The following is a 26,240-nucleotide window of genomic DNA, read 5'->3' on the forward strand; positions in this document are numbered from 1 at the left end:
TAAAGGGTAGGGTTATGGTATTGTTTCCCACCCCCAGCTGAGCCTAAGCCTCAGCCTGATCATGAATATCAGAAACCCGTCTAGCCTCAGTCTTCCTTTTTGTTCCCCTGTTCCCGCTCTTCACTCTTCGTTTCTGTGTCTGAAGGAGCTACATACTCCAAAAATGTGAACACTTCTTATCCGATGAAGTCTTATCATTTTCCATCTACCCTCGACCCAGCTCTTGCGGCTAAGCTTAGTTGGGAGACCATACGTGAGGGGTCAAAGAATGCAGTGGATCCTGAAAGCGATGTCGGACCCCTGATCGAGCCTCCCATCAAGAAATACATGCAAGATTCCAAGCCGTCACCTAATAAGACAGCAAGGATATCCTGTCTTCGCTGGTGGCTACCCGAGATATTTGCCTCGTTACTTTCTGTGACCTCCTTGGCCTCTCTAGCCATCTTCGTGCGTCAGTATCATGGTAGAAGCCTGCAAGAACTCAAAGTCGATTTACCTAGTTGGCTCACACTCAATACCCTCATCGCTACACTTTCGGCACTTACTAGAGTTGCACTCATGGTTCCCATTGAGTCCGCTATGAGCCAGAAAGTATGGCTTTGGCTATCTGAAAGCAGGAGTGCTTCAAAGCGCCGTGGTCAGCTGCGTGATCTGGAATTATCGGATGCAGCCTCGCGTGGCTCTTGGGGAAGCTTACTTTTGCTTTTAAAAGCCGAAAAAAGGCGCTTGCGAAGGTTGGGATGAAAGGCAGAGGCTTACGCTTATTAACAATAGATGGCTCGCATACGCAGGTGCATTTGTAACAATCGTAGCACTGGCTTTTGGCACCTTCACCCAACAGCAGATTGCTTTCGAACCCTTCATGGTCACCAACGAAATGTCGTTACTGTCAACATGACCAGCTCGGCCTACACTCTGGATGAGGTCAGTACGCAGGGTTCGAACTTCGAAGTAGGTAAAGCCTCCACGGGATGATTGGGCTAAGTTACCTACAGGAAGGACGGACTTACATCCGTGGAACGCATACGCTCGAACTAAGGCCGCCTGCACCTTATTCGCAGTTGCTGTTGTAGATAATCTTGGCACAAAGGGCGTGACCAGCTTCGCAGTCGATCCGAGCAGTAAGTTCTGAATGGGAGCCTTCGATGTCCTTCCCACTGCAGTACTGACTTATCGGCGTCTCCAGTGGTGGAAGGGACCGAGTCTGATGGTGAGCTCAGGAATTGACAGTGAGCTCATGAAGCAAGGCATGGACCAGGCTGTTGCGCGCAATGGTGGTGAGAAGTACCATTGCTGATGCTGCTACATACTTGCTAATTAAAGGTGAACCTATATACAGGCAGCCCACTTCCTCCCCATCCAATGGTATCCCTTGAGCAAGGTGCTGCTGGTGCAGTACTAGTATCCCTGGAAAGGCGCTCTTCGTTCAGTCACGTGGCATAGACGCTACATGTGAGTTATCGATGGCCGTTCTAGACGTGTTTTGACTACTTTGTAGATGATTTTTTACCTCGCTATCTACTTTCTAAATTTCCAAGAGATCTTTTCATAAGGAACTTTGGCCTCGGCTAGTTAGTAAAGTAATCTTTCTATCTGGACTCTGATAGAGATAGCGCTAAGCTAAGTAGCGAGTCGAGATAATCGTTTATATAGCTTTTATTATGACGATTTTTTTAATTTTTTTAGCTCTCTTAATCCTTTACGTTCTAAGTCTTTTAATTTAAGCTGTCTCGACCTTTTGAAACAATATTCATTACGAGGAATTATCGAGCTTTATAAATCTAAGTACTATCGTTAGCTTACTCTTGAGATTAGGTGCGAGTCAGTCCTCTGACAGAAGAGGGCATCATTAAGGGGCTGACATCTCTATCTTTGGTTAGCTACTAGTTTCTACATATACGTCCTTTAGAATGATAGCCTTTCATCTCATCAACGCTCGGATGGTACCATGGCCTGGATGACCGACTCTAAAACAGACTAGAAATGTGGTCAAAGGGGTACGTGTTTTCCTCCTGAAAAGAGAACCACTACTGGCTAATGGGTTTTGTGTATCGAACATTCTGGAATGAAGAAAGACCTGAATGGGTAAGTGTAGTTGCGCTTTTAGTAATGATAGCCCTCTAGCAGATGCACATCTGGAAGGCTGCAAAGATGCTTCGCCAATTGAATGCCGATTGCCGACCTAGTTTTGTTTGCACGAACATTGGTGGAATTGGGCTCTTACGTGAGTCATGTATCGCACATTGACATGGACATGATGTACAAGGCTGATCACCACAGAACTAGCCAGGGGAACAAGAGATCGTTAGGGACCGCTTGTCGATGTCCATTGCTCTAAGCTTGGGCCGAGAACGCTCCGTCTGTTCTTCTTTCGTACAGCTATTCGTGCGCATAAGGAAGCAAGATCCTGCAGGGACCCATTGAGTCCTCAATTTTACCAGCAACTGCTCCGTAGGAAAGCCATATCAGTAGGGTTGCATAGTACGTGAGTATGAGTGTCATGCAGGGCTATGCAGACGCACGGATGTAACCCAATCTTCTGCGTTATTCGCGTGGTGCTGTTGTCAGCGATTGGCGCGGCTCCAGTGCGTTCTTTCTGCTAATGTAGATCTGCCAAAACAGCAGCGTCATGGAAATTTCTGCATGTGCTTAGAAGGTCCGAAACCATTTGAGATCCCATGGAGTAACACGTTGCCTTGCAAGTTCATGTATCAGCCAATGCAACCGTTCGTCGGGCCGCAATACCCACAAGCTCGTCTAGCACTCCATATTTTCATGGCAAATGGTTCAGGCTAGTAGCATAGCCTTCCTTGACTAATCGCCGAACCCTCTGGTACCCTACCTATACTGTCGCCAGAGGCCTTTGGTTCGTAAGGACAAGGAGCTGACTGCCCGCTACTGTGAGTGTGAAAGCCTCGCGAGCCCTACCTAGTTGGAATCAGTTCATGCAGTCATCATGATCACCGGCTGGTTCAACGCTGCGAGGCAACAAAGACGGCTCCGTGTGCTGCAGAAATGGAACTACCCGCCACGTCAAATGAGAGAGTCGTGCATATGAAAGCGGCCTAGATTAATGGGGACACATGTTCGATTTTGGGTGGATTTACCATCTACGGTTATCTTTGAGCCTTTTCAGTCAAGCTAAAGTACTATATATCTCCCCAGCGCCGCATGCAACCTTATATTTAAGGATGTCAGACTCTACCTTACTCAAGCGCCAATCAGACGCTGTGCATATATGAGGATTGAGGGCATCATCAGAAGCTACAACTCAGAACCTTGATTCAAGTTGCTCCGTTTTTGCCCTGCACCACACCAAAAGAAAAGGAAGAAACACACAAAAAAAGAGAATCTTGGTAGAACTCGAGGCAACTTGATCTCAGGTCGTTCAGCACGGGCTTGGCGAAAGATTTGATTGGTGTTTATTATTTTCCTCAATCGTAGGTGCAGAGATAGTATGATTCTATTACAATCTAGTCACCTCGAGTTGAGGGTCATGATGGGGTGCAACCAATTGAGCTCAGGTCTTTCCGGTTTCCCGGCGAGGCCACTTGCATTGAAGGATACCTTGGAATCTCAGCCTTCTGATGGAGAGTTGTACCTTGGTGAGGCGTACGTGGGATTCTGGCCAGATGCAAGCCTAAACCCCTCGTCTGACCTCACGCGTAAGGAAAGCGATGGCACGTTCGCTTGAATCCCTTGCCTCTTAAAAGGTAATAATGAATCTAGGTTCTGCAGATCTATTGCACAACAGGATATCAGCTTCTCTCAAGACGGCAGCAAGCAAGGCTGCTCATACAAGACCATCCTCTGACGGATTTTTGAAGGGAAAAAGGGATTTAAACCTGGAATTGGCTGGTCTACGTCTTCTCACAACAATCATGGTATTTAAACCGAATGTGAGTCTGCGATCCTTGTCTTCAAGGCATCGCAGTGAGCGGGAATAACTCCAAGTGGTAACCAGACGAGCTTGGAAGGGTTGTCTGGAATCCCTGCCGGCATACCGCCCCCTGGGATCAGTCCCAACTTCGTCAACCCTCAGACCTTGGCGCCAGCAATCCTCGCCGTCAGTATAGTAATGATGCTATGGACGATTGTGTTTGTGATCATCAGACTGTATACCAATTTCCACGCCCCACGAGGTTTAGGTATCGATGATTGTAAGACCTGGATCTTTCACCCGAGTCATCCAAACAACTGATGGTTATAGACTTCTCCATCATCGCGATAGCACTAGCTACAGCGTCTACGGGGTTAATATTCTCAAGTAAGTTGATCTGTGTTAGTTGAGCATGACTGGAACTTAAATCTGGTACAGTAAACAGAATGGCGAGGCATATCTTCGATATTCCAATTGACTGGGTGGATGGAGACTACCTCAAAGTAATGAAGATAACCCTCAATCTATTACGAGATCATGGACTAAAAAGGGGTAGCGAAGCTATGCCCTGAACGTAATAGTTGGGCCTACAATATTCTTTGCCAAGAGTACAATATTCCTACTCTATCTCCGGGTCTTTGCAATAAAGAAACAGATGAAGTATGGCGTCTGGCTTGGACTGTTCTGGAGTTTCTTGCTTTACTGGATCGGTGTTCCGCTCGAGACCTATTTTTGCGCGCCACGCATTGGGAAAGGGTGGAATATTGAAGCTCTTAACAAAACTTGCTCCGACTACGAAATATTCAGCGTGGTTCAGGGCGTTCTGGCAGTCGTTTTGGATCTCTATATCTTCGTTCTGCCAATCCCGACCATTCTAAGACTACAGATGGCACTGAAAAGGAAATTGTCAATCCTCGCTATCTTTGGGACTGCTATTCTGTGGGTACTTCAAACGAAGTGCAATCTCGCAATATCTGACTTGATCATAGGGGCATCACCGCGGCAGTCGTAGCAATGGTATACCGAATAAATCTCAGTAAAAGCAATGATCCGTTTTGGGCAAATGCGGCTGTTTACATCTGCCTGTGAGTCACTGGTGTGGGTCTGTCAGTTATTCTGTAGCTTACGCTCAACCAGTACCTGCGAGAGTTACGTCGCGATAGTTATTGGCTCAATGCCAGCATTCGCGTCTTTCTTCAAAGGCGAGATGCCTGGTGCGTCTTGGCTGACCGGCATGAACTCCCTCGTGAGATCTAACACGGGGACACCTTCTTCTGGAGAGTCAATGATTCCCGGCGGCCATACGCGCGAAAAGGGCTATCATGAGTTGGGATCAGTGAGGACCGATATTCGGGGGGAGGGTGCCGCGCCGAGGACTCTCGAGGAGGGCGTTGTTTACAAGACCGTTGCCGTTCACCAGTCGATGAGGCAAGGGCGACCGGCTGCCTAGGGTGAGAAAATGGCTTTCCTTGCAATGTACCCCGTGCTTGTTCACATGTGAATGCTTATTAAGATGCAAAGAAACTATCGCTCAGAGAAGAAAGTCGCCGGCATGAAAGAGGCATACATGGCATCGGGTCGCGCATCTATCGTTCACCTAGAATATTTCGACAGTCCAACATTGCAAGATCGCACAAAGCTAACAAGTCAGGTGAACCAAAGATAAGTATGTGTTTTATGATTGTGGGCTAGAGTCACTACCAAGCGTCTTCTCCAGGTCAACTTCACGAATCCCTGATGCGTACTATTCGCTGCGACTCTGCCCGAGTCCATCCATGAAGCTGCCTCCCTACCAATTTCAATGATGCCGATTTGCTACATCAGTGTCCGTCTCCCCCCAATGTCTGTAATCCACAATGTCTATCTCGGTCCGCACGTATGTTCTGCAGACGAATTTGCCGCCAACCAGGGTCCCACTGGGAACCATCTATTATGTATGTCCTCCCTTCGAGCAACCATGGATACTCTCCCGAAAAGGCCATCGAAGCGCGTTTTCACTTCTCGCATTTCCGGACTCTGAAATGCTTTGACAGGAGGCATTTGGTGGTGCCATATGGTGTTTTCAGGATCGTGGTCTCATTCCTCGTATACCACTCCATGAATCGAGGCTGTCTCAGTATCCAGTATGCGGCCGTGGAAGGGATGCAGCAGCATGTATGCTTCAACTGTGGACCCGGGAAGTGTAGGACCATAGATCTCGACGGCACGCTGGGCTTGATGTGAGATAACGCTGATAGGGGAGTTGATAATGGGTTGCTTATATCGTCGGTCAAGGTGTATCCTTTTAGTCTATCGAGGTTGTTGTGGGGCTATTCTTACATAGCATAAATTACTCCGTACGGGTTATGGGCGGGAGCAATTGGAGATGGAATTGATAAATCAAGTCTGTTATTATGACTGATGAGGCTATGTATGGACAAGGGAGGATTACTGACTTGTCCCCAAGACAACGAGCAACAAAATCTCTACCAGGAGTCTCAGTGATCCCCATTGACATGGCCATCCCCATTTGTCAATCCGTCCAGCTCTTCCATCTTCGTTCTGTACGTATCCTGCGCCTCCTTTTCCCTCTTTTTTACAAAAGCCACTTCGTCTTGCAAAGACTCTAACCTCCTAGGCAGCGCGGCTTCCTCCGCAATCTGCAACGTCCGCAACGAGTCTAATTGGACTCTCTCATCCTGCAATGCCCCAGAAGCCTCCACGATCTTCTGCCGTAGAGTCTTAGCTCGCTGCTGGTAGCCTCCGTAGTGGAGAGCAAGTTTCTTCTCCAACCTATTACCCTTTTCTGCATCATCCCCAATGGTTGCTTGAACCTGATCGAAAGCATCGGTCAAGATTTGTCGCTCGTCGACCTCATCCTCTTCATAACCAGCCAGTCCGAGTAGATTTGAGGTAGCCTCATGCAGCTTCTCCCACGATGCTTCAAAATCCTGCTGGCGTCTCTCTTTATCGCCTGATGGCAGTTCAAGTGCTATTTCTAACCTCGCCCTGTCCAATGCATCATCATCGAAAACCTCTAGGGGTCTCGATGCTCCCTGTACTTTCGAAGCGGATAATGAATATTTGTATGCATCGTTAGCAATCAAAAGCGCACTCTCTTCTGCGATCATTGCGTGGACTGGATCAGAGACTTCCATGGCGGCCTTGAGAAGGGCATCGACATCGACGACTGTGGGCCGTGGTAAATTCTGTTGCATTACCTGAGTCCGGCGTTTGAAGTCTGCCCTCTCAGCTGCTTCACGGATAGCTTGGTTCCGTCGATCCCTTTCTGCGGCATCCTCTTCGGAGAGTTCCATCTCGCCGTCGAATTCTTGCTGCTCCTCAGGCAGTTCGAGCTCAAAGTCTAACTCTTTTGGCTTGGGCAATGCCGCGAACTGCGACTTGAGTTGTGATCTCAAAGCCTGCTCTCGAAGCTTGACTTCCCGTGGTGTGTTGCCAACTAGCTGCATTGCCCCAGGGTCATCTTGGTTTATGGCAAAGTTGTCTCGGGGAGTTCGCAAAGGCGTGGCTCCCGGGCCTCCTGGTGTCCGCATCGGCGTTGCTCCGACTCCGTTTGCACCACCTTGACGCATTGGCGTTGCCATAGGATTCGGGGTAGCTACAACGTGCTTCCGTGGAGTGACACCATCAAATCCAGTAGACCCACTGCCCTCATGCAAAGGCGTGTTCTCCCCACCCAATAGCGATGATTGCGTTTCAGTCAAGGCACGAATGTTGCGGATCTCGTTTGCTATATGGTCCTCTTGCGGCGGAGCTCTTGGTGTTCGAATCGGCGTTCCTCCTACAATGCCCGTATAGTTGCCGATGAATCCTTTTGTAGCCTCATTATCGCCTTCTCCAGCTAACCGATGGGCTTGTTCCCCAACCATTCCCATCTTCACGATGTCTTCGAGCTCTACTTCGCCCACTTGCGGCGCTGGTAGATTCAAGGACCTCCTCTTGCTGCTTTGCTCGGCTTCTCGAATTTTCTGCATTTGCCCCGCTTTCGCTGCTGCGGCAAATGCTGCTGAAGGACCTGGCTTATCGCTTTTTTGTTTCTTCCTCTGCATATCATCTTCCTGATCACCCTTCCGCTTGTTAGCTAGCTGTTGTTTTCGGGGATCGAAAGCTTCTCTCTGCCTTTCGTTATGGTCTTTCTCCTCTTGGGTATCATAGAAACCTGGTGCAGCTTTCTTTTCGAATGGAATATCGGCGTTATAGTCCATTTGGCCCTTTTTCCGATTGGTAATCTTAATATTGATACCTGCATTTTTAAGCTCTCGACGCTTTTGTAGCAATGCCAGTCGCCGAGACTCCTCCAGCTGGCGTTCACGCGCTTTCCGTTTCGCCTTCTTTCCTTGTGTATTTGCCAGTCTTGCACGTGCTTCACTGAGCATCTCCTTTTCATCCTCATCAAGATCGATGGTGTCAGGGCGTGCTGGCTTAGATTCTGGGTCTGGGTCCAGTTCTCCAGGTCGTAATCGTCGAACATCGTCCGCACTCGGCGCTTCGTTCTCACCACCAGCCGGCCCACCCAACCCCAACTCATCGTTCTCTCTGGCCTCAGCCTCATCCAGTAGTTTCTGATATCTTTCTAGACACTGTGTAGCTGTCCTGCCAACCATAGGCGCAATAGTCCGCCATTGTGTTGGCATCAATTTTGCCAGGTGTAGCAGCTTTTCGTCCTCCTCCTTCGACCACTCAATTTTCCGGATGCTGGGATCCAGCCATTCGACCCATCTTGCCTTGCACTGCTTGGGTGTTTTGCGCGCGAGGAGAGAGGAGACACGGGCCCACTGGTTGAGTCCATATTTCGAGACAGAAGCCTTGAGGACCTCATCTTCAATATTTGTCCAGACACCGCCTTTCACGACAGGCATTCTGAAGGGCCGAGGAGAGTTTTACGCGGTAGAATTTGTTGATGTGCAAGGTCAAGCGGTGACTGCAGTGTTGAAGTCGTGAAGTGACAAAAAGATCAAGGATCCTTCGGACCTTCAGCCTTATGTGTAGAGAGGTGCGCTATCAGGCCTAATTAGGAAGATATATCGACGTGTGAAGGATTAATCCGTAATGATTGCCCACAAAAAACAGAGAAAGGCCATGTTCTTATGGCAAGAAGTATCGAAATACCGGAAAGAAATGGAGACAACGTGCCAATTAGTGGTGTGAATCCCACAATATCTCCTGCCGTAGGAAATTTTTCGAATAATGAAATAGCTGTAGACATCGGACGGTTTCAATTTGTCCAAATATGTATCGTCGATGTTTCTCTGCAGAGGCCGTAGTGATATACCTATTAATGAGTGGGGATGACAGGCCAGTTGCAGTGGTGTTCTCCGCTTACTGAGTGATGATTTGATGTGGAACCGTGGAGAGCATATAACGTGGGATCTTGGAGAGCTGAGCCGTGTTCTTGACGATGGTGGCCTTGTTGCCGCTTGGTTTCTCCGCAGTGTTCTCCATAGTTTCTCCGCAGTGTTCTCCGCATTTGCCTGTTGTAGTTCCTCCTCTTGCTCCTCCTCTTGTAGAGTATCAGACTGAGTGGCTAGCTGAGTGGCTGACTGAGTGGATAACTGATGTGACGTGGGATCTTGGAGAGCTGAGCCGTGTTCTTGACGATGGTGGCCTTGTTGTCGCTTGGTTTCTCCGCAGTTTCTCCTAGTGTTCTCCGCAGTGTTCTCCGCATTTGCCTGTTGTAGTTCCTCCTCTTACTCCTTAATGTAGTGGGGATGACAGGCCAAGTTGCAGTGGTGTTCTCCGCTTGTTGAGTGATGATTTGATGTGGAACCGTGGAGAGCATATGACGTGGGATCTTGGAGAGCTGAGCCGTGTTCTTGGTGCTGGGGGCCTTGTTGCCGCTTGGTTTCTCCGCAGTGTTCTCCATAGTGTTCTCCGCAGTGTTCTCCGCATTTGCCTGTTGTAGTTCCTCCTCTTACTCCTTAATGTAGTGGGGATGACAGGCTAAGTTGCAGTGGTGTTCTCCGCTTACTGAGTGATGATTTGATGTGGAATCGTGGAGAGCATATGACGTGGGATCTTGGAGAGCTGAGCCGTGTTCTTGGTGCTGGGGGCCTTGTTGCCGCTTGGTTTCTCCGCAGTGTTCTCCGCATTTGCCTGTTGTAGTTCCTCCTCTTACTTCTTAATGTAGTGGGGATGATAGGCTAAGTTGCAGTGGTGTTCTCCGCTTGTTGAGTGATGATTTGATGTGGAACCGTGGAGAGTATATGACGTGGGATTTTGGAGAGCTGAGCCGTGTTCTTGGTGCTGGGGGCCTTGTTGCCGCTTGGTTTCTCCGTAGTGTTCTCCGCATTCGCCTGTTGTAGATCCTCCTCTTGTTTAACTGAGTGCGAGGGTACCGAGGGTAAATGTGTTTATAGGGTGATGAAGAACGGATAGGGGAGGAAGACGCGTCTTGGGAGGTAGCATCGCTGGGTTGGAAGGCACCATCGCTGGCTTGGGAGGGAGTATGTAGGGGAGGACGATGGCTGTGAATCCGTTTGGGCTCTTTTTTGAGGGCCTTTCAACGCGTTTATGAGTAGTAGTAGGTAGCTGTTGGGCTGCGGCCTCGATTGCCAGTAGTAGCGGATTCGCGGAGGGGTGGCCTGGGGGCGTCAGTAGGGGCTCTAAGAGGCGGGCAAAAGGGGTGTACGTGCCTGAAACGTTGAGTAACCTTTGGGCGAGGGGTACCGAAGACGATTGTGTTCATATTGATGGAATTGGTAGAATTGGTAGAATTGGTAGAATTGGTAGAATGGTGGAAGAATAACAAACACACCAACAGGTGGAAGGATTATTATTATCCGATCCCGGACGCGTCTGGTGTGACTACCATGACTACCATATTTGAATATCCATTTAATTCACCAATAGTAGGCCAAACTTCATAATTTTTACAGCGTTAGAAAGCGCAAAGCGAGCTCTACAATTTGAGGAATTATGAAGTAACTATATGTATCGCAAGCTGAGTACTTCAAAGTGTAAAACATCTACATACAAATTTTTGATGAGGGAGGCGCGGGAGGGCTACCGGGCTGACTCAGCCGGTCTAACCAAAGAGCGTAGCGAACCCGAATTGATGATTGGCTGCACATACAAATTCAAGGTTTTCAAGCTCAGCCCTACCTTATTCTATTATATATACTGATTCTTTAACTTCTAGCGAAGTATATTTAAGTTAATATATATTTCTATAGAGAATATATCTCGAGTATTTAACTTTCTAATTAAGAGTAATATAATAAATCTATTTTAATAATTTCTTAATTTAATTTATTATATAATCTTTTAATAATATTAAATATAATACGCTATCATCTAAAGTTTTTCTAATAAAGATTAATTAATTAAAGATAAGTATTATAAGCGTTAACGAAGATTATAATTTTAGATTAATTTATATAATAATAATAAATTATTTAATTTAGATAAAAGGCTTAAATATTTAATTAACGATCTCGATAGATTTATTCGTCTTATAATTAACTTTAAAGAAGTATATAATAGTTATAGAAAAATCGTTGAAAGTCGCGAATTTCATATTTCGATTAATTATTACGGGTATTTTATATAAAATAACAATTAATATAGCGATTTTAGAGTTTTCTACTTAGACTCTAAGAAAGAAATATATCGTAATAAGCTTATAATATAATTAGCCTTCGAAGCGAGATATAAGTATAGAGTTAGCTATAGATATCTCGGCTAGCCGTAAGTTTAAATTACTAAGACTAGTATTTTATAGTCTTAATAGTCTTACGCAGTAAGTCTAAGTAGAAAACTCTATTAAGACTTATTTTTTTAATATATTACCCGATATATAATATTTATATTTTATATATATATAATTCTTAATAAAAATACGTAACTACGATAATCTTTTTAGTAAAAAAGTTAAATAAATAGTTAAATAGACTTTTATTAAATTAGAAGCTATAGTATAATAGTTAAGAAGTAAACTTTTAATTTTATTTTATTAAAAAATTTAACTAACTTAATTATAATAGCGATATTAATATTTAAAAATATTATATATCTTAAATAAACGTTATAATCTCCCTTTATTTTTTAAATAATTAGACTTATAAGAGTTATCGCGACGATATATATAGATAAATAAATAAGTATATATATATATAAGTAATTATATAGCTATTGAACTTGCGAAGAGTAGAGTAAAGAGCGAAGCGAAGATAATTTATTTTTTTAATATAAAGTTAGATATTAATAATAGCGATATTAATAAATAAGAATATCTTATATAATATCGAAGTCTTTTATAGATATATAAAACGTAGAAAAGATATCTTTAAATATAGAAAGGTTTACGTTATTATTATAAACGATCTAATTAAATATCGCTTAATTATCTTCGTACTTTTATACTCGATAATCCGAGAACTAAATATTTAAATTTTTAAATTTCTTTTTAATTCGAGTTATTAAAAGTTTTTAGATTTCGCTATTATATAGAGAAAGAATATTACTATAAGATATAAAGAGATTAATATCTAAAGTTCGAAGATACTCGTCGTTATTATTATAGAGAAAATTAAGTATTTAAATATTCTTAATATATTTTATACTTATATAAGCTCGTTCTAGACGTATTAATCGCGTTAATATTATTTAAAATATATATACTATAATTCCTCTAACTTCTAAATAAAGTGTATTTAAATTAATATATATTTTTATAAAGAGTATATCTCGAGTATTTAATTTTCTAATTAAGAATAATATAATAAATCTACTCTAATAATTTCTTAATTTAATTCGTTATATAATCTTTTAATAGTATTAAATATAATACGCTATCGTCTAAGATTTTTCTAATAAAGATTAATTAATTAAAGATAAATATTATAAGCGTTAGCGAAGATCGCGATTTTAGATTAGCTTATATAATAATAATAAGTTATTTAATCTAAATAAAAGGCTTAAATACTTAATTAGCGACCTCGATAGATCTATTTACCTCGCGATTAACTTTAAAGAAGTATATAATAATCGTAAAAAATCGTTGAAAGTCGCGAATTTCGTATTTCGATTAATTATTATAAATGCTTTTATATAAAATAACGATTAATATAGCGATTCGGGTTTTCTACTTAGACTTTAAGGGAGGGGTATACCGTAATGGCTTGCGATATGGAAGTGGGCCGAGTGTGGGCTGGCTATAGGTCCCCGGCTGCCGTGAGTCTGAATTACTGAGACTAGTATTTTACGCCGGCAGCCATCATGATGCTCATCGAATATTTTTGTAATCCAAATCATGCTGCGCAAGGTCCCAGCAACCGTTGGCAGCCTCAGAAGCTCTCCGGCTCTCTCACTTCACTCCCGGCTCCGAATCCAACCTTCAAGATCTACCTCTACCAAATCCGCCGATCCTAAGGACGCAACCTCAGAAAACATAGTAAGTTGTCTACACACTTCATTGCTGATGCCCTCAGCTCAAAGCGCCAGGTCTCGAACAAAGATAGCCCCGGATCCGGCGCTGAAGCGCTCTCCAAGAAGAAAAAGACACAAGCTGAATTGGATGACGAGCTGCGTCAGAAGCTTGAGGCCATGTCCGGTGATGGCGGCGCAGCAGGGCTAGAACTTGAGGACGGGCAGCCAGTGAGCATGAAGAGGAGTGTAAAGAACAACATGTTTCGATACATCTGAGCACACGGGGCTAGGGTCAATAATGCCACGATTGGACGCAGAGAGTCAGGACTGGACGGCCTTCGTCAATAATGGGTCACGCTCTAAAGTCCGTGAGATGCTGTGGAGGGGGCATGTGTCACAATGGAGCCGGGGCAGAGCGAGGAAATTGCATGAATTGAGCAAATGTATTATTGGCCTGGGGGTGTACAAGCCTCAAATATGAGAACGCGTTCCTACACTTCTGCTATTGCATGAGCTGCTTCTGTAAGAGCCCGACAGTATCATTACCCAGTATGCATCGTGATCAGTTGAGTCAACTATCCGCTGTCTTCGAGAGCACTCAAGCACCCGCACCAACCTTCAGATCCCATATCATTGACTAGCATCTGCTTTTATTGATTACCCTGCGCCCAATGTTTCCCCTAGAGATGTGACTCAAATGAAAAGTAAAGTGCAAAGCGGCGTGCGGATGATGTTCGCTACATTACATTCACTCGTTAGTATGTCTGGGAGATTGAGTGGGCGCTGAAGAGGTGAGCAGAATTTGCAGATTACAGATTGGGACTTGAAATGAAACGCAGCCTTGGAGACTTTGATGGTTATGAGCTGGAAAGGTAGATGCGAAGATGATGGAGTCGGATCAGAAAAAAGGGAAGGAGCGTGGAGATTGAGGCTACTTGATCATATTATTCAATGCAAACCCTGTCCTTGACTGTAGCATCAGGTCTCCAAATAATTGAGGTGAAAAGTGCCCTCAACAATACTCCCTTCGTCCATACTCCATAGCATTGCCAGCGAAAGAGGCAATGGTGGCGGGTCAGCTCAGAGACGGCCCGAAGTGTTGCCGAGAGATCGTCAGCCTTACAACTTAAATGCAAGTTGCAGCCCAGAGGCCTTTTTGCATCTAGATTCTAGAAGGGTAGCTTCGTGCAAACTTTTCAGCAAAACACCCACGTCCATGTCCATTTCGATGTCAACGTCGATGAGAGTAAAGGCAAATCATTCCAGATATTTGCTTCAAAGGACTTTTATGCCCATGAACAATCATTCGTGTCCGTACCGTAGAAGACCATAGCTCTTTGAACCAACGAGATGACTTCTCCAAGTCCTGCGAAACCAATCCGTCCAGGACGGCTATGGACCACCCGCAGCCGCTCCTCAATGTTCTCCTCTTCGGCACCATTGGCAGAGGCCTCTGTAGCAAAAGATTTGGAAGAAGAATCCGACAAAGATCCGGAGAATCCTATGGAGGAAGACGACATTTCCCACGACGAATCGGATTCAGACCTGGAAACCCTGCATCAAACAACGTCCGGCCCATCCTTAGGCCGGTCCATGGTTGGCTCATATAGAAGACCCAGCTTTACAATAGCAGGCTCTCGGGCTACCATTGCCACTGGATTGCAAGGGTCAATGCGAGCTCCAAGCAAGAACGATCGCCGTGAGGCAAGAAGGGAAGAGCGAAGTTTACTTCGTGACAACAACATCATCCCGCCAAAACACCCTCGGAAAGGAGAGGGTTCTCAGACAATTGGCCGCCGAGCCTCCCGACTTCTCTCCGTGCCCGGCATCCTAGATGAGGGTAAGAAGGTCAAGCGGCCAGACCAGGTAGATGAGACAGCAGCAGGAGACAGCACCAGTCCCCGAGAAACGAGTCCCCTATTGGGAGATCCCGAGCTGCCATATGGAGGTCAAGATACTCATGCGAACCTTGACATCAAATGGGAGGAAGCAGTATTAGAAGGCAAGATTCAGACGACGTGGCAGCGTGAAGCCAAAGTATTGGGACGTTATTCGGGGCCGTTGGTGCTTACATTCATGCTTCAGTACTCCTTGACCGTTGCCAGCATATTTACGGTAGGTCACATTGGGAAGGTCGAGCTTGGAGCAGTAAGCCTGGCAAGTATGACTGCCAATATCACCGGCTATGCAATTTACCAAGGATTAGCAACGAGTTTAGACACCCTTTGTGCGCAAGCGTACGGATCTGGGAGAAAAAAGCTGGTGGGGTTACAGACGCAACGAATGGTCTACTTTCTATGGACGATCACGATCCCCATAGGCATCATCTGGCTCTGTGCTGACAAAATCCTGATGAAGGTAGTGCCCGAGAAAGACGTTGCAATCCTGGCTGGACGGTACTTGAAGATCGTTCTCATTGGAGCCCCTGGCTATGCGACCTTTGAGTCAGCCAAAAGATATTTGCAGGCACAGGGATTGTTTTCTGCTTCTCTTTACGTTCTTCTGATTTGCGCTCCCTTGAATGCCTTGATGAATTGGCTTTTCGTTTGGGTATGTCCCCCAAATCACTTTACCTGCAGTATGATTCTCATCCTTAACAATTATCAAACTCCTCCAAGCTCTCCTGTTCACTTTCGATCACATTTCTGGTCTGGTTTTACATGAAAAATCGGCGTCTGACGTCCTCAGCAATTCAACTGGGGCTTCAACGGTGCACCGATAGCTGTTGCCATAACAGACAATCTACTTCCTATTCTCCTCATCCTCTACATCCGTTTCGTAGCCGGGGGTAACTGCTGGCCCGGCCTGACAAGAAGAGGTGACTTCTCCTCTCAAGCAAAGCCCTCTTTCAGATTCCACCGAATGAAAATCCTCTCCTAACATTCAAATTTCACTCAGCCCTCCACAACTGGCTTCCCATGATCCGCCTCGCCCTCCCCGGCCTCGTAATGGTGGAAGCCGAATGCCTCGCCTTCGAAATCCTGACCCTCGCCGCCTCCTATTTCGGCACCAGCCACCTCGCTGCCCAGTCAGTCCTTGCCACCATCACATCCTTCACATTTCAGTACGTATTTTTGTAGTCCATAATCCCTCGCTTGGACCAAACCTTGGGTCTTCAGACATGTGTTGGGAGTTTTCCTCTCGGAATAATATGTTCCAAAGCTCGACATCACACCCCCCAAACTAAACAATACTGATGGCGACATTGTGATCCAGAATCCCCTTCCCCATCTCCATCGCCGCATCCACGCGAATCGCAAACCTGATAGGCGCAACGCTGGCCGACGCCGCGAAAATCAGCGCGAGGGTGGCCGGGTTCGCGGCGATCGCCGTGGGCGTCTTCAACGTGGTCCTCCTGTCGAGTTTGAGGAACCACATACCCCAGCTTTTCACGAGTGATCCGGACGTTATCGAGTTGGTCGCCAAGATACTGCCGTTGTGTGCCGCGTTTCAGCTCTTCGACGCGCTGGCTGCTTGCTGCAATGGCATTCTGCGCGGCTTGGGGAGGCAGGAAGTGGGAGGGTATGTGCAGCTGTTCTGCTATTATGTGGTGGCTATGCCGATCAGTATGGGCACCGCGTTCGGACTGGGGTGGCAGCTGTATGGTCTCTGGGCTGGTGTGGCGATAGCGTTGGGATTGGTGGGCGTCATCGAGGGGGTTTTCCTGTCGAGGGTCAATTGGGAGAGGAGTGTGGAGGATGCAAGGAGCCGGAACGAGAGATCGTGAATGGGGTGGCGGCAGGGATGAGGAGTCCAGCGTACAGATGTGTATAGGCTGGGCAAGATCGGGGAACTTATGGATGGGCTGGATGGAAATCTGCTTCCGAATGCAATGCAGTTTGACACTATGCGGATTCCGATGCTAACGAAAGATCATCGTGGGACGTAGGAGCCATGATGCGCTTGTGGGAAACCTTGAAGAGCTGCTTGACTGGGGCTCCTTCGATGCACGCTTCTATTTTGTACAAAGTAGCGCTTTGCTAGCATATCATGATTAGGCGTGGCCGCTCGACCATCTATCTACCCCTCTTCCCATGCGGGATTCTGAGGAAATGTCAGTCCGCTTCTGGCTGAAAAATCAGGGGTCGGAATCCCTTACCTTTCTCAAAATAACAAGACCCTCCAAATTGCTCGCCAGACTGATATACTGCTCGTCCTCCAACTCCGCCCTCTCTCCATATGCCAGCAGCACCGGCGTACTTTGCGTCTGCCACCCTGTAATGGTCTTCGGTCGACCTGCCTGTCCTACCACATCCACAGCCTGACCGACTCGTACGTTCACCTGTAAGGGCTTCAAGTCCTCGTCCAGTGTTACTAAGAATCTCGGATGCATAGCGGTGACAATAAAGTAAAGCAGGTAATGAGAATCGGCGAGGATAAACGACTTGGCATCGATCATAGCCACCAGGACGGTCAGCAGACCGGCAGCCGCGACGCGCGAGAGGATCTGTCGGTCAGTGTGGAAAGGATTTATGGACATTGTACCCTTGCCCATGTGTAGAAGACCTTGCGCTATTCGGACCATGAACAACGAGTTCTGATCTCGGTGGTAGTAGCTTGCAAGTTGTCTCAGTAGCTGGGCCAATCTTGCGTTGTTGGTACCTGCTCCGAGGAGACCCATTGCAAATATGGCGTTGATTGCCACGTCATTGTCATTGTCGTGGGTATATCTTGAAAGTGTGTCGTAGACCTTCATCTGTGGATTACTTGGGCTGATGAGACCCATCGCGAGTGGGACAGCTTTTCGTATGTTGGCTTCCCCATAGTGCATGAGATGGCCAAACTGTCGTAGGACCATCTCTTGGCCTACCTCTTCACCCATTGAAATCAGTGATAGACCGAGCACGGCATATGTTTGGATGAGCTCGTCTCCCTTCTTGTCATCGCCATCTTCGATGTGCTCGTTGCAAAGGTGAAGCAGCTCTTGCAACTTCAGTACCGTCCCTGTACCTGCCCATGCACAGACTTCCGCGAGGACTGCTGCGGGCTTTGCCATTGGGTGTTCGATAGCCTTGAGAGTCTCCAGAATAACCTCTACTTCTTCCTGGCGGCCAAAAAACAGTAAGGCAAGTCCCAGCGACATGAAACGTGTCCACTTGTCCTTCAATTGCTTTTGTCGCTCCTCGTCTAAAAGCGTAGTAATGATGGCCTCACTGACTCGGTCATTTGACGATCCGACGAAGACAAGACCAAGAGATAGTGCTGCCATAGCTGAGATTTGCATATCCAGTGACGTATCTTCGACTATGGGAAGAAGCAACTCCAAAAGCTCCTCTTTGTTGGTGTTTGCATAAGCCAGCCCAAGGCCCATGATTGAGCCCATTCGTATCAGTACACTCTTGGCTCCGAGGGTTTCCTCGACGCCGAGGAGAGAAATAGATGAGTCGGTTTCATCGCGTATGCCTGAATTCATAATTCCAACCGCGAGGAACGCACCGGCTTTGATATTGTCGTCCTCCGCTAAGAGGAATGGGTTGACTTGTTCCAACCCGTCAGTACCTTCCCACTGTAGCAGCATTCCCATTGATGCTGCTGTGGCCATCATGCCATCATCCTTCGTTTTCCAGACCCAGTTCGTCTTTTCGCCCTCAATCAGCATCATTTTGTCCTTGCCAAACCCTGCGTTGGTAAAGGCATTGACGAAGGCACTGGCGAGATTGTGTCTGTACGAGTCAATATTTGTAAGGCCTGCTGTTCGAGTGCTTTCCAGATGGCTTTTGTAGATTTCTTCAGGCATTTTGGGCTCAAGGATGTTCAGTTCCTTCGCCAGTGTCTTGAAGTAATCTGGAAGTTTGGCATTGGTAAGACACGCTGCCAGCTCTTCATCCGTTTCCGCTCCTAGGGAAGGCTCGAGCCAGATCTGCTGTCGAGCAACCAAAAGTGCCATTTGCTTTTTGAGTGCTAGGTCTTTGGTCGATTCAAAGTCTTGGTGGATGAGGTCGGTATCATTTAATCGGATTGCAAGTACCGTTGCTTGTGGGAGTTTGTTGTAGGATGTGTAGATGTCGTGGGCGGTCCTTAGGAATTGTTGGTCTTCAGGGTATGTCAGGAGATTCACCATGCTGACCATATAAAGGCAGACCCTCGGATAGGTATTTTCATCCAGATACTGCGGGATCTCCTGAATCCTCTCAAGCTCACTCAAGATATCCACGGCGTCGGCTTCAGCATTGTGACTCAGAAAATATGGTACAAGCGTCCTTGCGAGCTCGACCAGATCTTGGGCATCCTCGTCGTCCGTCATTCTTCGCTGATAATCCTGGCCAATCTCGAGTGCCAGATGCCGGACATATTCGTGGCCCCAGGAGCCCAGGTCCTCCGAAGGCGCAAGCAGACGGTACTTAAGTGTGTCCAACTTTTCCTCATCTCCTTGCGTCATACCGAGCACTGAAAGGACATCTGCAAGATGTTCCTTATCCTTGCCTTCCGGCCATTGCTCGAAGGTTTTAGTCAGGTCTTCATAATGAGGTCGGAGGAATTTCAGCGGCTTTGGTACAGCTGTCATAGACGACGTCGAGGTTTTTATGAAATCTTTGATGGCATCAAGCGCAGGTATGTAGAGGCTGGTATCTGACTCCTACAAAAATACATCGATCAGCATAAGGGTACGTGGACTATAGAAGTCATAACTGTAGATATACTTACATGTAGACGAGCGACCAGCATCTCCAGCTCATTTTTCAGATTTTGATCCTCTTCATTTAATTCCTCTGTTTGCACAGATCTGGTCAGCAAGGTTCCATCCGGGCACTTTGTAAGACAGCATACCTTCCAAAGGCTCATCGCCTGGCTTGCCGTTTGCTATGGGCTTGCCATCCTTGTCCTTCTTTGTGTCATCTTGTTTTTTGGGACTATCTGAAGGCTTCTCGTCCTCCATCTTGCCCTTTCCCTTCTCAGCAGCTGTCGGGGCTCCATTCTCTTTTGCCATGCTCGCCGCTGGCGAACAGAGTTTCTGGGCGTGTTATTTGCCGAAGCAGATCGAAGATTAGGGCAGCTTCAAACGTGAATGGATCTCGGAAGGATAATAAGAGGTGCCACCCAAACCGATATGAGAAAGAATCCTCAATGAAGTAGCTCACAAATGCAGGTAAGGTATTGATTATATGGTAGCGCGTTGAAGCTCCGGAGGCGATCTTCAGCCGCCGCCAAGGCCGAACTTCTGGCCGTAGCACACATAATAACCATTCTACCACAATTCACACTCCCAGGCCAATCCTCTACAGAGTCGCCCACCATGAAGCTCGACACCAAAGCCCTCCGCTACCTCACCACAGAGGACTGGCGAGTCCTCACCGCCGTACGTCAATCTCCTCACCCCTCAGCTCTCAACAACCAGGACTAACAGCTGACCAGACACGCCTAGGTGGAAATGGGCAGCAAAAACCACGAGATAGTCCCCACGCCCTTAATCACCCAACTCTCGGGCCTACGCGGTGGAAGCGGGGTTCACAAATGCATCTCGACGCTCGCAAAGGCCAATCTCATTGCTAGGATGAAGAACGCGAAATGTGATTTACACCCAAGTCTCAAGGTTCAGAGGCTCTACTGACACCCACCAGACGACGGGTACCGTCTCACCTACGGCGGCCTTGACTATCTCGCCCTGCACACACATCTCAAACGGCAAACTTTGTACTCGACCGGCAACTGCATCGGCGTGGGCAAAGAATCCGACATCTACGTCGTAGCCTCCTCCACCGGCAGCCAATTTGTTCTGAAAATCCACCGCCTGGGCCGCATATCCTTCCGCAGCATCAAGAACAACCGTGACTACCTCAGGCACCGCAGCAACGCGAGCTGGATGTACATGAGCCGGCTGTCCGCGCTCAAGGAGTTTACGTTCATGAAGGTCCTGAGGGAGAACGGCTTTAGGGTGCCAGAGCCTGTGGCGCAGAGTAGGCATACGGTGGTGATGGAGTTGATTGATGCTTTTCCTCTGAGGCAAATACAAGAGGTGCCGAATCCGGCTGGCTTGTATGCGGAATTGATTGACATTGTGCTACGCCTGGCGAGCTTTGGGTTGATACATGGGGACTTCAACGAGTTTAATATCCTGATACGAGAGGATGAGATACCGGCTGTTGAAACATCTGGCGACACCAAGACAGATATACCAGACTCCAAGCCAGCCATCACACTTACGCCCGTCATAATTGACTTCCCCCAAATGGTCTCCATCGACCATACAAATGCCGAAATGTACTTCGACCGTGATATCAACTGTATCAAACGTTTTTTCGAGAGGCGGTTCAACTTTGTGAGCGACGAGCCGGGCCCTTTCTTTGCTGATGCAAAAATGCTCGCTGGTGCCCCCGAAAGCAAAAGATTAGACGTTGAGGTTGAGGCCTCAGGCTTCTCTAAGAAGATGGCGAGAGAATTGGAGAAGTATATGCAGGAAGTCGGCGTGGAAGGAGATGTCAGTTATGAAGGAAGCGGTCACACCGGGGAAGGTGACTCTGATGCTTCTGGCACTTCTTCGGGTGCAGAAGAGTCGTCTGACGACTTATCTCAAGACTTAAGAGGTAGTGATGGTAATGATGGCCTTTTCAAGCCCAGTAATGAAGTTGAGTCCGAAGCGTCTCACAAAGAGTCAAATGCTCTAGCTACTAACGCCGCTGCGGTAACATTAGAGGAAAACAAATGAATATCTCAGGAATACGATTCACACAAGTGCATGTTTAGTCATTGTTTGAGAGCGAAAGAGCCAACGTTCATGAGAGCTAATGCTAATCTATAGTTTGGTGAAGCTGAAGCAACCTCAACGAGAGGAACGCGTCAGGAAACAGAATTCACACTTGATCCTCCAATCACCTGCTCGTCCGAAGACCATAAAATGACGCCCGGGGGATATGCCGCTGAAATGCTTGAGGAGACCACCCATCGTAAGAACATGTTGGTTGAGCCGGCCAAGGCCACATCGCGTGCCAAGATTGATGTAAGGCTAAGGATTCTGATATTAGTCGTAATGCTGAATTGAGGTAGGAGACTTGCTGAGAAGCGGATCGTGCCAATGAAACGTTTTCGTATCCTCAAGGACTTTTAGACGTGATGCATGTTGCTGTCGTAATGGTAGTATCAGTTGCGAAATGGTCATCAACCGGTGACCAGAGAAGAGTACAATGAGATACTGTCTGATGAATGGCATACAGGCGGCGCTGGGCGTGGTTACCGTGGACGATTCCCTGATAAAAGCAGCATGGCTCAGAGTTTGGACTTGGTTGGCGACGAGGGGATGTCGCCACCGGTGCCACTGCAAGTCTTGCTGGATTTAGATTTGCAGACTAGGGTGTCTTCATCCGATGTCGAGGATGATTCGCCATCAGGCGATTCATCCTCGACGACCTCGGCAGCTGCTTTCTTGGCTGCGGCTACAACACTGGGACTTTCGATCTTGATGTGAGTGGTGCGACGCACTGGAGCTGGGCCTTCGAACTTGACCGCGGCATTGGGAAGCAACCCGTTGGTACCTTGGCGGCCATTGAGTACTGAGTTTGGATATCCAACATAACTTGTAAGTATTAGTATCAATGCTGATTACAAGAGGGAAGGCAGAAAATTTACGCTGGCGAGATTGAGGAAGCTGACGACTGGTTGCTCCATGCTCCACTTGTCCCAGGTGCACGTACTGGCACAGGGCTTTGGAAGGTAGCCGAGACGGGAGAGTAGAACCCGTAAGGCGAGCCTGGTCCGTAGACGGCTTCATTGTACTCGTTCGTCTTGAACTGGCGTCTCTCCGCCGTACAAGTCTTGAGCTGTTTCTGCTTCTCGGTATCGGCATAGCGAATCTGCAATTCGGTGGCATGCTTCCCTTCGCCGACGGTCATGTTGTTGAAGGTGCGAATGACATGTTCGCAGATATCCGGTGACTCGAATCTGGACTTTTGTGAGCGTGCAAGTGCTACGAACGGTCTGGGTACATACCGAGCAAACCCAACCCCACGGCTGATGCCATTCCCATCCTTCAAAATCCGCTGTTCTAGAATGTGATAGTCCGGATACACGTTCTTGAACAAGTTCTCGAAATCCTGTAGCCAGAGTTAGAAAGCGTCATTCAAATCTCTCTGGTCAGAAAAGCGGTACTGACCTTGTCATTCCAAAGTCTGGGCAGATTCGAGACGTATAAGTTGTTATTTTTGGGATCGGCTAGTTCCTTGAGCCGTGCATTGTGGGATTGCTGGAGTCGGGTCAGCAATGAGACAGACATTGACCAGAGGGACGCTATGTACCCTCGCAAACTTCGCCTCGTACCCGAGGTAGAAGAACGCACGAATGCAGTTTTCGGCGTCGAAGTAGCTGTTGTATTTGATGAACCCGAATCTGCATCCGATGTCAGCGTTCTTCTTGATACTCCATGGGTTTGACCATAGAATGTGCGTGCTGTACCCTTTGCAAGTGTTATTGGACATATCGATGATTGCCTTTTGGCTCACGATCTCTCCAAAGCGGCGGCCGTAATCCGCAAGCAATTCGTCGGTTGTATCAGGGCGGAGACCACGAACGTAGACGTTAGTTGTCCCATCTCGATTGTCTAGGATCTTGTCGAGGCTACCGCGCCCACCATCAGGCCCGCTTCGCCATGCAGGGATAGGGGTAGGGATGGCTGGATCCGCTTGCGTCCATACCCAGAAATCGGCGATGGCGTACTCGCCATTCGGCTGTCTGCATATCTGTTGGTTGTTTGGGAGCTGTCCTGAGAGCGGTGAAGGGTTTGTGCTCCAATCACTGGGAGAGTGTCCCGAGACAAGGATGGCTGGCTGATAGCCGTCAACGGGCGTCTGTGGGCTCAGCTCTTCGGTTGATGACCAAGAAGTACGGCGAGGCGCTACAAGGTCGGGCACATGGGGCAAATTCTGGGAAGGCATCCAAGAGTAGTTTCGAGGCGTGTGTGGCCCGATTGGTGCACCAGTAGAAGGGATACCTTGGTAAGTTGCTTGCTGATATTGGGTGGGATGCGTCACGGCCATGTTGTACGGAGCAGGATACTGGGGGTAATTGCCTTGAACAGCATTGGGGCCAGCAAACATGTAGGTGCCGTCTGGGAGCTGGTAGAGCATGGAAGTCATGTTTGACTCGCCCATTTGCATTCCCGTGTTGCTCGGCTTAGCTTGTCCCATCTGGGCTCCATTGCGGAGGTTGAGGTTCTCGAAGGCTCCAGCGAGATTATCCAGTCCGGAACTGGTATTATCAAGATGCATGTTCGCCATAGGATTTGGAGCAAGAGGCTGTCCGGAAAATGGGGCGTGCATGTTGCCATATAGGTTCTGGCCTGGAGCCAATGTCTGGCCGGAGAGAGTGGCGGGCATATTGCCGTAGTAAGTACCTGCATTAAGAAAAAGAGTAAGCCTGGTGTACTCTTCGAAACAGTGTAGGGTTGAATAAAAGATGCAGCCATGTACAGATGTTCAAGTAGAGACAGACGCTTGTCTTGGCGGCTGGGGTGTACCCTTGGTCTCTCTGACATGCTCAATGGTAGAGCTGGCAGGTGGCTAGACAAGAGAAGGGAAGTGATGAAGGACTTTCACGGACAATCGTAGTATACATGGAGGCGGGAAAGAAGTAATCTATGCCGGCAGACTTACGAGACATGTTCTTCTGCATTGTTGAGAGAAATGGCTCAGACTTGGTATGGCTATTCCGTGGAAGCCTGCAGCAACTACTGCCCATCAGCATGGTGTGAAGGCAGTGCTGAGAGAGGCCACTCACAGTGATGCCGAGGATATGCTCCAGGTAGAGTACAGCAAATGGTGAAGAAGTAGACGCTGTAGAGGACACTGTGAGGTGTATGAGCAGCTTGTCATGAGCGTAGAAGAGGATGCAGTGATCTTACAGAGAGTGTTTGGATGGTGACGGAGATGAGTAGCAAGGTGGATACGATGTGAGCAAAAGGTACGGAGAATACAGAGAGTATGGACAAGCTATTTGCCAATAATTGAGATGGATGTGCAAAGAGCTGTAGCGGATGATGGGAGAAAGAATTGAGAGGACATAGAGAGAAAGAGAAAAGAAGAGTTGGGTGGGGAAGGTGCTTGTGTAAATAAGACTAAGCTAAGAAGGTAACCGCCAGAGAGACAAGATATTGTTCGAGGAAGGAACTCTCTAGGAAGGCAGAACACGGCAGGTCGCCTTGTCAACGATGACTCTTTTGGGGTTATAGACTGCAATGACAACCGACCTCGCCATTTTGTTTGCAGTCATGAAGCATGAAGCACGAAGCAACCTCGATATGCGCAATGGAACAGAAGCTACGTTTTTAAGGGAACAAAATGACCCTCGGGGAGCCCAGGAGAAATTTCAGATGCATGCATAACATAAGAGGAACCTTATTTGTGAGCATAATGCTGATATTTCCACTTCTCTTCTGTTACGTCAATGTGAGAGTTGAGCTTTTGATGCCTTATTTTGCATCGTTGAAGAAAACAAGAGGTACGCTTAAAGCCTCACCGTATGCAGACTTGAGCCTCTTTCCTGCAGCCTTACGGTCTGTGATAAAGCTGTACTTATAAGTCAAATCGAGCGTGCCGTACAGTTCGAGCTGCCGCGACACAATTTGTTTCAATTCCGTGATCTGCTATGGGTGGCTTCCGCTCGAGATCTACTCGGCCATCGGACGGAGAGTACGAATACAACGGAGTGGCAGGGGTGGTCGATGACAGCACAGAGCCAAAACGGATCCCTTGCAGCACGGTCTATGATTAGATCTGATGTCCAAAGTGCCTCTTACACCGTTCAACTGGGCTCATTGGCTCTCCACTTCCACTAATTGATGGCAAGTCGAATTAATCATTCAGCCTGGAATGTCTCATTACAACCATCATGAGTCCGATCACGGCCGCGTTAGTACTGTATCTATCTCCTGCTGAGATTGAAGGCCAAGGAGGCATGAACACTGCGAATAAAGCATCAAGCCCTTAAGCCTCGAGGATTGTCGGGAGAGCGCTAAGCGCGGCGATTCTAGCAATTTGCTTGGTTCATCGGCCGCCGCGACAAGATCCCT

The 26,240-nt window shown here is 47.5% G+C and overlaps 9 protein-coding genes across 9 annotated transcripts; 5 read left to right on the top strand and 4 right to left on the bottom strand.

Moving 5' to 3' along the window:
* Positions 1-183: 183 nt before the first annotated feature.
* On the top strand, positions 184-744 carry HO173_007825 (uncharacterized protein; the record flags this gene model as incomplete). Its single annotated transcript, XM_037309725.1, has 1 exon — positions 184-744. The coding sequence occupies one exon, from the start codon at positions 184-186 to the stop codon at positions 742-744; it is 561 nt and encodes a 186-aa protein (XP_037163402.1).
* Positions 745-3,496: 2,752 nt separating this feature from the next.
* On the top strand, positions 3,497-5,330 carry HO173_007826 (uncharacterized protein; the record flags this gene model as incomplete). The annotated part of the gene is made up of 8 exons (XM_037309726.1): positions 3,497-3,680; positions 3,739-3,899; positions 3,965-4,160; positions 4,211-4,267; positions 4,319-4,383; positions 4,437-4,819; positions 4,870-4,965; positions 5,018-5,330. 8 exons carry the CDS (start codon positions 3,497-3,499, stop codon positions 5,328-5,330), a joined length of 1,455 nt encoding a protein of 484 aa, XP_037163403.1.
* A 1,027-nt stretch (positions 5,331-6,357) lies between these two features.
* Positions 6,358-8,739, bottom strand: HO173_007827 (uncharacterized protein; the record flags this gene model as incomplete). The annotated part of the gene is made up of 1 exon (XM_037309727.1): positions 6,358-8,739. One exon carries the CDS (start codon positions 8,737-8,739, stop codon positions 6,358-6,360), a length of 2,382 nt encoding a protein of 793 aa, XP_037163404.1.
* Positions 8,740-9,404: 665 nt separating this feature from the next.
* On the bottom strand, positions 9,405-9,743 carry HO173_007828 (uncharacterized protein; the record flags this gene model as incomplete). Its single annotated transcript, XM_037309728.1, has 1 exon — positions 9,405-9,743. One exon carries the CDS (start codon positions 9,741-9,743, stop codon positions 9,405-9,407), a length of 339 nt encoding a protein of 112 aa, XP_037163405.1.
* A 3,387-nt stretch (positions 9,744-13,130) lies between these two features.
* On the top strand, positions 13,131-13,522 carry HO173_007829 (uncharacterized protein; the record flags this gene model as incomplete). Its single annotated transcript, XM_037309729.1, has 2 exons — positions 13,131-13,271; positions 13,322-13,522. 2 exons carry the CDS (start codon positions 13,131-13,133, stop codon positions 13,520-13,522), a joined length of 342 nt encoding a protein of 113 aa, XP_037163406.1.
* A 1,074-nt stretch (positions 13,523-14,596) lies between these two features.
* Positions 14,597-16,973, top strand: HO173_007830 (uncharacterized protein; the record flags this gene model as incomplete). Its single annotated transcript, XM_037309730.1, has 4 exons — positions 14,597-15,796; positions 15,935-16,064; positions 16,145-16,310; positions 16,463-16,973. The coding sequence occupies 4 exons, from the start codon at positions 14,597-14,599 to the stop codon at positions 16,971-16,973; spliced, it is 2,007 nt and encodes a 668-aa protein (XP_037163407.1).
* A 293-nt stretch (positions 16,974-17,266) lies between these two features.
* Positions 17,267-20,174, bottom strand: HO173_007831 (uncharacterized protein; the record flags this gene model as incomplete). The annotated part of the gene is made up of 4 exons (XM_037309731.1): positions 17,267-17,290; positions 17,346-19,823; positions 19,892-19,956; positions 20,015-20,174. 4 exons carry the CDS (start codon positions 20,172-20,174, stop codon positions 17,267-17,269), a joined length of 2,727 nt encoding a protein of 908 aa, XP_037163408.1.
* A 306-nt stretch (positions 20,175-20,480) lies between these two features.
* Positions 20,481-22,223, top strand: HO173_007832 (uncharacterized protein; the record flags this gene model as incomplete). Its single annotated transcript, XM_037309732.1, has 4 exons — positions 20,481-20,543; positions 20,610-20,754; positions 20,806-21,866; positions 21,984-22,223. The coding sequence occupies 4 exons, from the start codon at positions 20,481-20,483 to the stop codon at positions 22,221-22,223; spliced, it is 1,509 nt and encodes a 502-aa protein (XP_037163409.1).
* A 224-nt stretch (positions 22,224-22,447) lies between these two features.
* HO173_007833 (uncharacterized protein) lies at positions 22,448-24,844 on the bottom strand (the record flags this gene model as incomplete). The annotated part of the gene is made up of 6 exons (XM_037309733.1): positions 22,448-22,754; positions 22,808-23,119; positions 23,168-23,271; positions 23,331-23,420; positions 23,473-24,566; positions 24,826-24,844. The coding sequence occupies 6 exons, from the start codon at positions 24,842-24,844 to the stop codon at positions 22,448-22,450; spliced, it is 1,926 nt and encodes a 641-aa protein (XP_037163410.1).
* Positions 24,845-26,240: the final 1,396 nt, after the last annotated feature.

Source organism: Letharia columbiana, assembly GCF_014066305.1.
Source record: "Letharia columbiana isolate WasteWater2 chromosome Unknown Sc0000026_s0, whole genome shotgun sequence".
NCBI lineage: Eukaryota > Fungi > Ascomycota > Lecanoromycetes > Lecanorales > Parmeliaceae > Letharia > Letharia columbiana.